The sequence below is a fragment of the Camelus bactrianus genome, chromosome 12, assembly GCF_048773025.1.
Source record: "Camelus bactrianus isolate YW-2024 breed Bactrian camel chromosome 12, ASM4877302v1, whole genome shotgun sequence".
NCBI lineage: Eukaryota > Metazoa > Chordata > Mammalia > Artiodactyla > Camelidae > Camelus > Camelus bactrianus.
This window is the reverse complement of record NC_133550.1, coordinates 20,848,886-20,864,054: the sequence shown is the minus strand read 5'-3', so window position 1 is coordinate 20,864,054 and position 15,169 is coordinate 20,848,886. Positions and strand designations below refer to the sequence as shown.

The window sequence follows — 15,169 nt, the reverse complement described above, 5'->3', positions numbered from 1 at the left end:
CTCTCTCGACTGCTGCGGCCACAAGAATAAGCCAGAGCTAATACAGTGCCACTGAAAGACCATGCGGAGCAGAGAGGGGTCATCCTAGACCAGCCAACCTGCCAGCTGACCACCAACGGAGGAGAGGTCAGGCAACTGTGGATCTGTGGAAATTGATTGCTGTTTTAAACCATGACATCTGGGGGTAGTTGGTTTTGCATTAGTGTGGCAGCAATATATAACTGATACAGTCATACAGCCAGGAAGTAGCATCGTCACACACACAGGCATCCATAAAGATAAGACCCGTGCTGTCTCATCTTTACAGCTTGATTAATAGGAAACTAAGAAGTTAACTTAACCCCTGTTTATGGCTTGTCTCTTCTGTTAAGCATCCAGAGTTTTATAAGGCACTATAGTCTGGCCAAAGTCTAGCAAATGCGGACGGTGGTGGATCAGCACAAGCATTTGAGTAGGAATTGATCTTTGGGCTTTCTGGGACAGAGTTGGCTGAATGAAGATCCCCACTGGAAGACACTGGCTGCTCAGGAATGCGTCAATCCTGGAGTCTCCTGTAGCAGAAACTACGGTCTTCTGAGGGCAAGACGCTCTGTCAGTGCAAGTAATGTTTGCTCTGCCCAGAAACACAGCGACGGTGGCTGGACCCCCTGTGCTGAGCTTATCACTGCTTGATGTGCTCCTTTCCCCACTGCCCAAGGAAAGGCAAAGTCTCATTCTTTCATTTATTCAATAAACAATGTGTTCACTATGTCCTAGATGCTGCTGGAGGTGCTGAAGAGGCATCAATGAATAAAGCCAAGTCCCTTCCCCCAACTGAGTTTGTATTTTAGTGGAGGAGACAAACAATATATACATAGATAACATAATTCCTAAGTGCTAGGAGGAAAGATGAAGCAGGCTGAAGGTGAGAGAGGGACGGGGGTACAATCAGATTGGGAGGTCAGGAAGGACTTTTCTAGGATGACACTTGAGCAGAGACCTGCATTAAGCGAGGGAGGAAGACGTAGATATTGTATAAGACACAGCACAACGTTCCTCAGGCAGCGATGTGCTTGGTCCTTTAGAGGCACAGCCAGCAGCTGAGCTGGAGCAGACTGATTAAGGGAGGTGGGGAGCCATGGGCCAAGTCATGCAGAAGCTATGTTACTGTTGATGGTAACTTATATACCAATACACAGGAATAATTATGCAGCTTGTTGACTGAATGGCTGGAGGTGGGGGGAGAGGAACTTCAATTGATATAATTTAAGGCAAACTGTACCCAGTCATGGCTATACATGAATCATACCTGGAACTGTATGATTCCCGTGATTCCAAATCTCTGGACATGAAGCCCCTGTCAGTATTGAAAAAACAAACCCCCCCATCCTCACAATACACGGCTGCATATGCAGAGAAAATGTGTGCAAGGGTATATATCAAACTACAATAGAGACCTCAGGCACATTATTTTAGTTTTGAGTTAGAAATGCATTCAAGAATTAACTTTTTAAAAAAAGGCTTCAAAATCAGCCCTTTTAAGGACAATTCTCCATCTTTGTAAAGCTGCTACCAAAGACACCCACTTTGTAATGCTGCCCTAATAAAAAGGGCCAATTCGACACTGAATCACAAATCGGAGTGTGCATTCAGTATTTGCTGAACGCCTCGTAACAGCTCAGCGTCAAGTGCGCTGGCCATCCTACTGCAGCACTTCTGTCACAGCAGGAACTGTCCAGCTCATGGCATTTCCATCACTGCTGCAGTAGTGGGAATGTTCTAACCTATTAAGCACACTATTGATACAACTTGCCTAGGTTTCGAGCTATTTGAAAATCCTTTTTGATTTAGATAGGTTAATTAAATTAGATGAATGGGCGTTTAACCTATTACCAGGTATTGAAGACTTATCCAAACACTGGAAAAAAACTGTACTAGAAAACCAATTTAGTACACAATTTAAAGAGAAAAAATTTTATTGCGATATAAAATGCACTTATAAAATGTCCACAGAAGGCATGTAATTCTCCACTGCTATATAAATTTACTGGGAATATTTTATTCACCTTCTATTGTTATGACATCACCTGAAACATACTGTAAACGACGCGTTATACTCTATCACAAATGCATCACTGATTTCCAACAATCATTGGTTTAATAGTAATTAAAGATTACATAATCACATCTAAATTCTGGAATGTCCTCTTAACTTTCATGTAGTGTAGTAGAAGTTAAGGGTATAATTGCACATGGACCCACTACTAAATTATTTTATGCCTTCAAGACAGGTTAACATTCTTCCTCACTGAAAGTAACAGCTTCAGCAGCTTGGTCTATGATAGACAACACAAATCCAGGACTCTCAATGCAGTAGTGTGTGTGTGTGTGTGTATGTGCGCGCGCGCGCGCCCACGTGCACCCACAGAAAAACGTAAAGTGTATCTTTCGTAAACAAGTGCAACGTTACTGCCAATTAGTCTGCATGTTTAAATATTATAGTCTGATTATCTGTAAACAAACAAAACCCCACACAAATACTCTTAATTCTAGGGGGAAAAACAATCTGTCAACTCATAATAAAATAATTACTCTAACGTGCTTTACTTGAACACACATTGAGTTTCTGAAAGGTGCATATATTACCTTAGATAATAAAGTGTAAAAAATGAGTGTTTCATATTTTATACTACGAAACGTGCATTTCTGATATTTGTTTTATGCAGCACAAAGTTTAGATCAAGAAATTCTAAGTCCTGGATCCCCACGGTTCACTTAGAAAACTCCTCAAAATGATGGCTCTGGCAGCAGGTTTACCGGATTCAATATGACAAAGTGTTCCAGCCCCTACTACTTCAAGGAGCAAAGAAAATGAGGCTCAAAATCTCTGTAGGTTGTAACTGAAAATGCAAAGCTTTAGAAAACAGTTAAATGTGTTTTGAAATAAGATATAAATTGAAACAAGATTCTTAAGTGCTTATCTGTGTTACACTGATGAGCACTAGGAGTTTAAAAGAATTCTGTTAAATCTGAGTATTTGCCCAAAAGTGACAAAGAACACAATTTGCCTATAAATACGGTGTTGGAGAGAAATCAATCTTGATGTTTAAAACTTTTTCTATATTGCCTTTAGTTTGTTTGCTTTTGAATAATATTAATTTAATATTCAACTGAACATAAATATTTGGCCTCACACTACTTACATGAAATGACTTACTTTTGAAATGGAAAATGCTTCAAGCACTGGAAAGAGAATTTCCTAAAGCTGTTTAAATGTGTCTTTCAAAGACATCAGAAATCCTGCAGTATAGAAAATATCTGGTACCCTTTAGGCTTCAGAGTAAGCTGATCTTCTGAAATTTTAATGCCATTTAAAAAACCAAAGAAGTCAAACAGAAAAGACTGCTGCAATAAACCACTAGTTCTCAAAGTGAGCAGACATGACCCCAAGGTCTGAGCGAGCACTGCTCCTCAGGGTGAGCAACGTTCCCGCTTTTCCTAGGCATGTGAAGCTTTCAGCTTAGAAAATAATTTATCCTGGTCCCTAACATATTCATTAAGCAGAATGAATATTTTAAGGTCTTTCTCTCTCCCTTAAAAAAAAAAAAAGATGCCTCACTAAAGAGTAATAAGAATTGTACCTTACTTATAGACATTAGACTCTCTGAAATTGGCCCAACTGTATAAAATTTTAAGAATTATGTGAAAGTGTGGAATCATCGTTATGAAAACTGTGACGAGATTAAACATCATGACGTCAAACCCTTTTCTAGCTTTAACTCAAAATTAGAAACCATGAGTTTTCTATTACATTAACTTTAAAAACACACAGAAGTGAAAAGTGCTAATTTTCAAAAAGTACAACTTTCCCCCCACTATTTATCAACATGGAATGATTTCAGTTCTCCTGTACTAAAAGCTGGACTTTTAAAAAACTAGTATTGCAATAGCTAATTTCATAATTTTAATCAGTAGTGGCTTCAGTTTCAGCTGGACCCCTAATTAGTCTTCGAATTCCTCTTTTCCCTGGAGGACCTTTTGGTTTTGCAAAACTCTGCTTATGTGCATGCTGCTTGGGGTGGACTTCTTCATAAAGGAAGTCTGCAGTCAGCTCATCCCCATCGTCTATCTCGATCTGTGAGAGACGAAATTAGCACCGTATGACGCAGTGCGGAAAAACACAACATTCAAAACCTAATACACGCTACGAGCCAGTTTTCAGGTCTGAATGCTCACGCATAAATACATAATACCTATTCCAGCAAGAGAGAACCAAGGACCACGTGCAAATAGTTTCACTTCCATCCTTTCTGGGCGGAGGGGGAGGGGGCTAAATGAGCTGCTTGAATATGTAATTAGTTATACTCATCTTCTATTTGGTTCCCTCTTTCTCCTCTAATTTAACTAATGTTTAACAGTAGGATAGTAGTAGTCTCTACTATGTTGTCCAGCTGTTCTGCTCTGGTCCACTACATATGTTCCAAGAGACGTTACTCACGGCCCCCTGAGTCACTCGAAATCACTACAGCAGGGGCTGACAAAGTGTGGCCTGCAGGCCAAATCTAGCTCAAGTTAAGAGTGTGTTTACATTTTTAAAGGGTTGTAAAAACAAACAAAATAATAAAACAAAGAAGAATTATGTGATGAAGACCAGATGTGGCCTGGCAAATCCTAAAATATTTATTATCTGGTCCTCTGGCAGTTTGTAAGGACCTGAGTTTTAAGAGTTAAAGGGCTGAAGAATAAACTGTATTTTTCTCCTTGCCCTCACCTCCATTTAAGAAAATAAATTTAAGAAAACTGAGAACTTAGCTCCCTAAATTGCTATGTTTATGCCCATTCTCTCTCCCAAACTGGAAAAATCCTCAACCATCCCATGATTCGGTTATAAATGGAGACTACAGCTCATTAATAACACGCCTTGAGGCAATCACAAGTGTGTTGCTCTGGCAGCACAGTCCAACAGAACATTCTGCAATGTGGAAATGTTCTCTCAATTCTGCACCATCCAGTACAGCATCACTGGTCACACGTGGCTTAATGGAACACTTGAAATGTGGCTAGTGCTTTTAAGGGACTGAATTTTATATTGATTTAATTTTTATTTATATTTAAACAGCCACAAGCAGCTTGTAGCCACATATTAGAGAATATAGATTATAGGGAGACTGGGGTCATGACAGGTCATTCCCAAGCACTTAGAGGCATTCCTAAGGATTCATGGTATGAACCAAAAAAAAGTACTTTCACTTGTGTATCACAATATATCATGAACTACATGAAGAAGACAATAAAAATCTAGCAAAAACTAAAAAGGTAAAATAAATAGGTAGGTATTAAATACATAAATAAGACAAATTCCATAAAATAAATTAGATAAATAGGTAGTTACCTTTCTAATGACATCCATTTGTAGCTGTCTTTCTACGATTTCTAGCAAAGGGCTCTTGCAGCTAGAATACAGCATTCGTTCTCTTATGCTGCATGTGTATCCAGGCATTGAATAAATAAAAACTGTGAATTAAAATAATAATAAATCCAATTAGCAGCATATCCATTAAAGCACACTCTAAACCTCACAGAACTACAACCAAGCCCTCTGGCCAAGAAGTAACAAAGAATATAGTGATGAAATATCAATGAGCAAACTGAAAGTAACACGTTAAAAAAAAAAGTATCATCTACCTATAGACTCCAAATAGTCTCCTTCATGGGAATGTTTATACAGAAAGAAATGGTAACGTGCTGAATCCTTGGGAATCCTCTTTGGTAAATCTTTCAGTTCTGTATTTATTGTGTTGGCCAAAATTATAGTTTCATTTTTTATATCTATTTCCTGTCAATAAGAAACAAGAATACATTCATTAGAACAGATACACAAAAATTTAAAATTTATAATTAAAAAAGTAGGAGACAAGGGGAAACTGACACAATTTACAATTTCACTTTTTCCATAGTGAACATACATTGCTTTTATAGTTTAAAAAACATGAATAAAAAATAATCAGGAAGCAAATAAAAAGATTTTAAATCCATTAAAAGTAAACCTTTGTCCAAGCCATAAGCTACCAAGAAAAGCTATCTCATAACAATCATTATTATGTCTCTTACCAACTGCACGTAGTTGAGCTGTCTGTTATTCAATTTTTCCAAGGCCTGAAAAGCTTCTCGAGAAATAGGAAATGCTACTCCTTGTAGTGTTTGATGCTTCGTGTCCACACTCACGTCAGTTTGTACCTAGTACAATAGATTTAATTTACCAGTGAAGTTTAGCAGTTAGCAGTGACAGGTGGCAAAGAAAAGAAAATTCAGCCTCTACAGAGTGAGTGCCATTCCGCCCCTGCCTATTTTTTATAAATGTAATTAAAAGTAACACTATTAACTTAAAAAGCAAATTATTTTTTCACATTTGTTTCAGGTTCTGCTAGCACTTTGTCAACATGCAGAGTGTATGACACATTTTGATGAAAATGCTGGAAGTGAGTATCTGAGAAAGTGTGCAATGTTAGTGAGACTGTGGGGGTTTTGTTTATATGTTTAGTTCGGCACAATTGCCATGAGCTACATAAGCTCTTTGAAGCGTCGTCAGATTACACCTTTAATTACAAAATTTTACTTAATGAAATTACGAACAGTGTGAGATATATACAATACGTATAGAGCTTTATTTTGTTCTGTTAAACATAAAATGCAACACAAATACCATGCACTGATTTGAAAGGAGTACAAACAGTATACAAAGACACACACAGCTCAACAAATTATACTACTGCAGAAGTTCCAAACTTAGAGCTTTCATGACTAGGAACACAGGTGTGCATGTACTGGAAGACAAGAAGAGTACTTCAAGAAAGCTTTCAGTGCACGTGTTTAAGACTTTTATACTCAATAAATGATAACTTGGAATAGGGTCTCATTTGCAGTGTTGCAACAGAAAGTCAAATAGAATTTTACTTTAAAAAAAAAAATGAATGGAGATTCTACAGCATAAATGGTACTGGATAATGAAAACATCATGGAACACATGCAAATGCATACCCCAGTATGATCCTCTGGGTTCTGATTGCAAGGAATAAAACAGACTATCAAACTTGTAAAAAAAAAAAATTCATGTAAAAGCCCCTACTCAAATACCTTGAGTTAAAATAATAGAAAGATGGATCCTCCTTGCTATCAGGTCAATATAAAATAATATTCAATCACTTTCCAGACTAATGCTTACTACTCTGTTACTCAGACAAGTGAACAGTGGTTTCTGCTACGTGTTCTTTTCTGTAAAATCCTGTTTGAAATACAGTAGCTACTCTAGTTTATAATTAGAATGACTGCAGTAAATACATCAGAAATATGATAAACTATAATATGAATGAAATGTATTGATTCTAATATGCTAAACGACTACTCAAATAACCATCCCTATATATATACACAACCCCCATCCAAGTTGTGTCCGTAGAAATTAATTTATAGAAGTTCTAGAAATCTGAAACACACTATAGCCCTTATGTTTTACTCTCTTTAGTCATCAGTATTCTCTGAAATAGCAAAACAAACCTTCCTTAGGCAACGCATTAGATAGAATATCCTTCACACTAAATGGGTAACACACGCTTTTCCCATTTAGTTAGTATGCAAAGTACAAAGTTAAAAACAGTTGTACTTCTGACAGGAAGGTTACTAATCTATCACATACATTATAAAGACAGGAGAAAGCTATGTATGAAATTGACATGAGGTTTAATGTTCACTTTTAACTTTTTCCTGAAAACACACTGAGCACAGTCTTGTCTCTAAACTAAACAGAATAAATGTAAACTATCTAATCTGTTTATTCCCTAGTTACTACTACATCCATTAATTAAAAATGACACCTTATGCACTTGAAATCTTGCAGGGTTTCAAAATGATAATTTACCTCATTAATTTTAATCTGTCGTAATTCTTCCTCAGCTGCAGTCAGTGGGGCAGGAGAAGACTGTGACAGCAGGTATTTTTTATATCCATGTAATGATACATCTTCCTATAAAGCACAGAAATCGACTGTTACTAGTTGTGAGGGTACTTTGTTTTAGGCAAAATAAAATTATTACCTTAACATAAAATATTTTAACTCAAAATAAATAATAAATAGAATTTTACTAGTTCTTTTTATAAATCTTCTACAGGTTTCAAAAAATTTTAAGGGGAGTTCCTACTCTTCATTTCCTAATGTTTTATAATTCCTAACTCTTTTGTATGAGTGTGGTGGTGGTTAACGCCAGCCACATGATGAACCTGGTCATGCTTCAAGTCTGCAGGACAATTATGATTAACCTTCTGGGGAAGCCTGCCCCATAATCATTCAGTAATCAACATATTCAGATTCTCAATTCTGTATTATAATTACTATATAACTTCTCTATAACTATTCATAGAAAATAAATATAGTTCTTAATTACAAGAAAAAATATTCTCAAAAAGGTTTAATTCTCATGAAAATGTGGTCTGGAAGACTTGAGAATAGAACTAAGAAACCAGGTCATCTCACAATTAACGCGAATAAGTGAAGTATTTCCATCTAGTCTTGTGCTCTGTCCACCAGACTGTGTTTCTCTCCCTGAATCTGAATAAAAGCTCTAAGCAACAAAAGAGCCCATTCAAAAAATACATCACAATTTTCTTAATTTTTGTGTATACTTATAAATACATGTATTTAACATATAAATTTTATGACAAAGTAAATATAGTCATAACTTAACTAATTAAATGTATTAATTAATCAACAATTACCCCAAGTATCAATCAATTTACCCACCTCAATGTTCTGGTTTAAATACAGTTACTGCTTCCATAGCATGAGTATAAAAGTCCAAAATATCTAAAAATTACTATCTCTTGTTAGTAGTCCTTCGTTTTTCTGAGTCTACTTCCCCATCCTTAAAATGGAAAGGCTGAACTACATGAGGGGTTGAACTAGATGACCTTCGAGATATTCTAGTTTTCGATGACTAACAGAAGACATTTCAACATATTTTAAAAGGGTAAGCATGGTGCTTCAGTTAACTTGCATGTCATATGAAATTTAACAATATTTTCTCTTATTCTTATGTTTACAGATTCACCAATCAGAACTCACATGAATTACCTCATTACCTAAGAGTTCTTCACATGTTTTAATTGCAAGATATAGGATGCACATCAAAGTATACGTTTTTGTACCTTTACTGTTCCAAATAATTCGTCTTTAATGTGGCCACCCCCAAACTCCTTTTTCAGAGTTGCTCTTGTTGCTGCATACAACATTTTTTGACGAACCTAGAGATTGTGAAAGTTTACTTGTAAGTTTATAGGTGAAAACTATCATTACAAAAGAGAGCACTTTATGAATGCATTAAAATCTTGAAATACATTAAGAAAATAAACTGTGACAAAACTGAAGTCCATCAACTGTAACATGATGAAGCATGTGTATACAAATAACCATCTAACATTGGCATCTAAAATATCAATGGCTACTAAAGTAGATCTCAATTTGTAAGTCATTTTTCACTAATTAGAAAAAAACTAAATTTTAAAAAATTACTCATTTTTCAAAGTATAAAATGATTCAAGAATAAGAAGAAAATTACTTAAAACACTAATTTAAATCAAAATGAAACAATTTTGATACTGACATTTTACTCAAAGCATGTATAGATCAGATGTTACTAATTAAGTTGATTAAAAGTCAAATGTTCATGGCATATCTATGGCATAAACCATTCTACAAGGGACAGAGATAGAAAGAACTACAATATATACTATTATTAAAGAGTCCAACAGCATCTCCGGAAAACTACCAAACATAACTGCTAACCAATAGAAATCTCCTCATAATTTTGCACTGTCAAATCCAGTATTTCTTTCAGACAGGATATACAGAATTAAATAGGAGGATGACTTTTGAGAATGATATCTACATAACTTTAAAAATTATTATTGTTCACAAGAAATGAGATTAATCTTTAAAATATCGGGCAGTATCCATATATTAATTTTTTACTTTGTTCTATTAATCAGTCTACTATCACTCCTAAAAGAAATACTTGTTTGTGTGTACACCCAACACCTGAATGGTAGCTATTAAAAATATTTAACATAACATTCAGTTAGTTCCCAGAATTATTACACTTATTACTCTCAGAGCAAAGTAGTAAAGTTTATTCTCCAAAGATCCATAGTCATTTCTAATTGCCGCAAATTTTAAAATTTAAAACCAGTAAAAATTCTATTGATTTCAATCAAGGTCAAGACTTCTAAACCTAAGTACGTTACTTCTGGTTACACATTACCAATCCAAGGATTTTTTCCCATGGTCATTCCCTTCTATGGGAAATGACTACTGCTTCTTAACTTTCTCTTGGCCTAGGAATATTTCAGAAAAAAATTTTTTCTAGCATTTAATGTTAAACAAGTTACAAAAAAATTACTTACATGAGAATGGTCTGGAGACCACGCAATGAATATCCATTCATATCCCTGGGCGTTCTGAGAATCTAACCTGAATAATATATAGCATGGTTGTTTGTCCTCCAACAGGGGTAAAACAAAGGAATCATAATCCTTATCCCAGGCGTCTGAAGGCTGCCTACATGATCCAATCACAAGCTTCTCTATGAAGAACAAATTTAAAAGATACATGAATGGTCTGAAATACCAAATGGTAGAGTAATGAAGAATAGAAGAATAAATTAATATATAGTTAGTTCTTAATTGCTATTACTCACATCAAAAAATAGAAAGGACAAAGGTTGTAACACAGAATATAATTATAAATATAAAGCACCATTAAAAACAGATATAAAAATTATGACCAGCATAGTTAAAATAATGTTATTAAAAACATAAGAAAAGAATATATAAAACTGATTATAAATAGTTGAGTTGGATGGTTGAAGAAAGGGTGATTATATTCCATTTTAAATGTTTATGCTTTAAATTATCACCAAAACATATTTAACTAAGTGTTCCACCACTCAAAGATACAATTTCTAAAATTAACATTGAATTGTACAGTTCAGACATGCTATATAAAAACATGCTTAGCTCCTATTTGGCGATAATACTACAAATTTAAAAATCTGTCCAGAAGCATAAACTGGTACAGCCACTTTGGGGCACTGCTGGCAGAACCAAGTAAAACTGCGAATGTATTCTGCATAGAGAATCTCTTCACATATATACAAAGGTGTTCGCTGCAGCACTATAAAATAATAGTGGAAACTGAAAAGAGCCTAAATGTCCATCAATAAGATATATAATATGTAGCACAGTCATACGATAAAATTCTATGCATATTTAAAAAGAATTAGTGAGCCCCTATCAAAACAAATTATAAAAATGTTAACAGAAAAAGAAATAATGCAGAAAAAGATGTCAGTTTATGTGAATCTAAAAATTCAAACCAGTATACTATATGTTACTTAGGGGTACATATAAAAAACAGATTGCACAAATATAAAATCCCTAATATAGCTGCCTCGGGAGAAGGAGGTCAAAAAGTAAAACTGTTTAAAGCAAATGTTCTCATACCACAAAAACATTAAATTAGAAAAAAGCTTGAAGCAAACATGATAAAATGTCATCCGTTTATTAAGAGATAAAAGTATTTGTTATATTATTCTTCATAGTTCCTGTATTTAAAATTTTTTCTCAAAACAAAACTAAAGCCAGAAAATAATGATATAGGAAATACTGTCATTTTCTTTCTGGAGAGATATTAGATACGTTTTTCCATTTTACTTATTTAACCTAGTCAGGAAGTGATGACATTTAAAATCTGAGTTCAACAGTTCTAAAATAAGTTGCTTTACAGTAGATGTTTATTCCCACAGAGTGTAATATACATAGAACTGTGTATTTCTCAAATTATGTTGACATTTTTAAAATATAAGAGAAAATGGAAAGCAAAATAGATTTAGATATTTTTCCAAAACAAAATATTTCAAGGTACTTAAGAAATTAGGCCAATGGAAAATTTTAACATACTCATTTGTGATTAAGTAGTTATAATATTAATTGTTCACACTCAAATCTATTCTTCCAGCCAACAAATTTCCATGCTTACAGCTTTATTGTGAAAGGATCAAGGTATATAGTTTGTTACATCCTCAGAACTTTTCCCTCAAACAAAAAAGGAGAGTCATTTCTGCAGCATACATTACAGTCAAGTCGAGAAAATGGGAGAGTCTGAAATTCTCTCTATTTCAAAACTAACTTTACTAAATTAACAGTTCACAAGTAATTATTTTTTTGGATAATCACCTGTTACTGATTTCCATTCCAGAGATGCAAGCACTGACATTAGACAGAGACTGTGGTACAGAAACTGAGCACAAAAAGTCAAAAAGGAAGATGTCACACCAAAAAACATCTTTTTGTTTCCCTGACAGTCAACTACAGAATTCAGAAGTCAAGTAGGGGCCTGTGGGACATTCTCTAAATGTACAGGATCCAAGTTAACTAAAGACAAGCTTTGAACTTGCTTCACATTTATTAGTAGTCCAAATCACAATGACTTAGAAATTTAAAAATGTAACACCCAATAATCCAAGAACAAACAACATTTAAAAATATTTAACTAACCATTTTCAATAGATATTTTCAGAACTCTGTATTTTCCATTTCTTGCTCTGGCAAAGATATCTTTAACATCTTCACTTGCTGTGGAAAAAGATAAAGAAAAGTAAACCTATTTTTTATCCTTACGTATTAATACTTTTTAATGCTACTTGAATAGAAAAAAAACAAAATACAATACAAAGAAAAAAGTTTTGAGTACACAGTAGCCTCTTATCATCAGTAATTAAAATTATAAAACTTAGAAGGTTTAACATAGTAGACATTGTATACAGTTCAGAAATATAAATATTAATGTTTTAAAAGTACATTAATTTTATCTGTTTTAACTACATAATTCTATACCAGAAAACACTGGGAATATATTAAAGTTCCTCAAACCCAACAATGAGCCAATCACAATTCTGAAAAACAATTTTATCGCTTGTTTGAAAAGTGCTAAAAACCTGATTTCATTCTCTTCTGGTCCAATTTCAACCTTATGATAAACAAAGGCAATTTTCACACTGAAAACAACAATAAATGTCAGATATCCTACCCTGATTAACGAAAAAGTCAATAAAAATCATTCAAGCTTATACTTCTGGTCACAATTTTCTAACTTGTATTTCTCAAAAATCGGGAGTAATCTCCCTGAGCAAATATATATTTAATAACCCATCCTTTCTATTCCTATTAAAGCTTCAATTTCGTTCTAATTTTGTTTGGGTTGTATATTGACTGCATGAACTACTATTTAACAGTGCTTGCTATAAAGCTCAAGCATGTTAAAGTCGGTAATTACATACTTACATATGTCACAACTAACGCAGACAAATAAAGCAATGCTTTTAGAGTTGAGATTATTTTGTTTGTGTGTGCTGGGGGAGGTGTCAAAGACCCTTAACAACAAAACACAATTAGGTATTCATCTGGGGAGAGATTCGCTGTCTATTAACAGGAAGAGCGTATGTTTATATTAGAACTCGTTAAGTGATCCTGAGTAACCCCGGGATATATCATTTGATTCTGATGAGGTGAGCGCTTTCAGACTGCCCATTTTCAAACCAGGAAATAATACAGGGCAAATATAATCGCACATTCAACTGTCTGCACGGGATGATTAAGTGCGGCCACAAAGATTAGACTTTTCAGTTCCCTGGGGAGTACTTAAGAGCTATCAAAACGTCTCATACTCGGCATACACACAACGGTGCTGATGTTCCTATTTGGGAAGAAAACGGGAAAGAGTTTGGAAAGCACCCTTACTGAAAGGAAAATGATTCCCGCATCTTCCTTTTTATCATCAAAATCCTGGAACAACTCCTTTGAAACGTAAAAAAGAAAATTCGCCCAGCTCTCGGCAGCAAAAGGAGCCCCAGGCTCCTCCACTGTTCCGGGTCTTCCCTACGCGGTAAGAAGGGAGAAAGTTGGGCTAGCGGCGGCGGCGGTGGAAGGCACGCCCCCTTCACCCCGGCCGCCTCGGATCCAGCGAATTTTGGGTCCGCCGGCAACGTGGCGGCGGCTGGTCCGGGCGCGGAGGGAGGCAGGCCGGGAGCGCCCGGGACACGGGAGCGCCGAGAGGCGCAGAGGCCCGGCTCGCCCCCCGAGACCGGCGCCCTGTGCCCCGCGCCCGACTCCGGCCCTGCCCGTCCCGCCGCCAGCCCGGCTCGCCGTGCGCCCCCCGGGAGCCCCTTCCCCGCGGGCGGCGCGGGCGCCGTTACCTTGGATGCCGGTCTGGTGGGACATGGCGGCGGCCGCGGGCTCCCGGCTCCCGTGCTGAAATGCAGCGAGCGGCCCCGGCCGGCGGCTCCAGGAAGTGGCGGCTCCTCCGCCGGCCCCGGCGCGTCATCGGCCTGCGACCCGCCGCCGCCGCCCCGCCCCGCCCCGCGCTGCCTGCGGCGTCCCCGCGCCCCCCTCCCCGCCGCCGCCACCCGCGCCATCTCCGAGCGGCTGGGCTGTAGGTCCACATCCCTCGGCCCTCAACGCCAGCCCTCGGCCGGGGGTCACTGCCGTCCGTGTTTGCCGCCGCTTCTCCCGCTCCGCCACGGTGAAGCTCAACGGGGCCAGCGGGATGGCTTTGCCCTCGGGGGGTCCTGCCCTCCAAGGACCCTGCCGACCCCGCCATTCACTGGTTCTGCAAAAGGATGCTCAAAAACGGAAAAGGACATTTTACTGACGTTTTCCGCCTTAAAAAGATGTGCACGGTATCCTTCTTGGTTTGCTCTTCCTATAATCTAACTTACAATTGAATGTCAAGAGTCACTCCCTGCGCCGTTTTTAAAAATGAGAATCGATAGTCGGTCTCCTATCAAAATCCCCCGCGCTTTTAAATGCAGTTAATCTCGGACTGTTAACTTCTCGTTCTTTAGATGGGCACATTTAGAGACCAAATTTCCTTTTCTTTTCGTTCCAAAAAGAAAGTGCCATCAAGAACGACAAGATTAGCAGACTTGAGTGTTCCTCTGTGATCAAGTTCTATCATTGAGACGTAATAGTGCCCTGCTTTAGATTGGCCTTTTATTCCTTAATCGGGTAATTATTTCAAGATTCACGTGGATACATTTGTAAGGTAACAACTGATATTATTAAAAATTCTTTTTTTTTTTTTTTT

The 15,169-nt window shown here is 36.8% G+C and overlaps 2 protein-coding genes across 5 annotated transcripts in view; one reads left to right on the top strand and one right to left on the bottom strand.

Annotated features, from left to right (window-relative positions):
* Nucleotides 1–1,937: 1,937 nt before the first annotated feature.
* TWF1 (twinfilin actin binding protein 1) lies at nt 1,938–14,402 on the bottom strand. Its single transcript, XM_074375005.1, has 9 exons — nt 14,280–14,402; nt 12,583–12,660; nt 10,432–10,610; nt 9,178–9,273; nt 7,895–7,999; nt 6,091–6,216; nt 5,665–5,815; nt 5,372–5,493; nt 1,938–4,114 (listed from the first exon to the last, which is right to left on the bottom strand). The coding sequence occupies exons 1-9, from the start codon at nt 14,302–14,304 to the stop codon at nt 3,944–3,946; spliced, it is 1,053 nt and encodes a 350-aa protein (XP_074231106.1). The 5' UTR covers nt 14,305–14,402; the 3' UTR covers nt 1,938–3,943.
* Nucleotides 14,403–14,455: 53 nt separating this feature from the next.
* Nucleotides 14,456–15,169, top strand: part of TMEM117 (transmembrane protein 117) — a 442,663-nt gene continuing 441,949 nt past the window's right edge. For 2 of the 4 annotated variants that reach the window (XM_074375001.1, XM_074374999.1), the window contains exons 1-2: nt 14,456–14,762; nt 15,105–15,127. The gene's annotated coding sequence lies outside the window, so the exon portion shown is untranslated. The remainder of the gene's footprint in view (nt 14,763–15,104; nt 15,128–15,169) is intronic. The other 2 variants (XM_074375002.1, XM_074375000.1) reach the window with 1 other exon arrangement.

Bases quoted from the DNA above. Each gene is read 5' to 3' on its own strand.
- TWF1 (XM_074375005.1), bottom strand. From the start codon at position 14,304: ATGTCCCACCAGACCGGCATCCAAG. The intron at 5,816-6,090 runs GTAAGAGACATA...TCTTATTGACAG, and splicing joins AGCTCAACTACGTGCAGTTG to GAAATAGATATAAAAAATGA. The intron at 5,494-5,664 runs GTAGATGATACT...TTTAATTCACAG, and splicing joins AGACTATTTGGAGTCTATAG to TTTTTATTTATTCAATGCCT.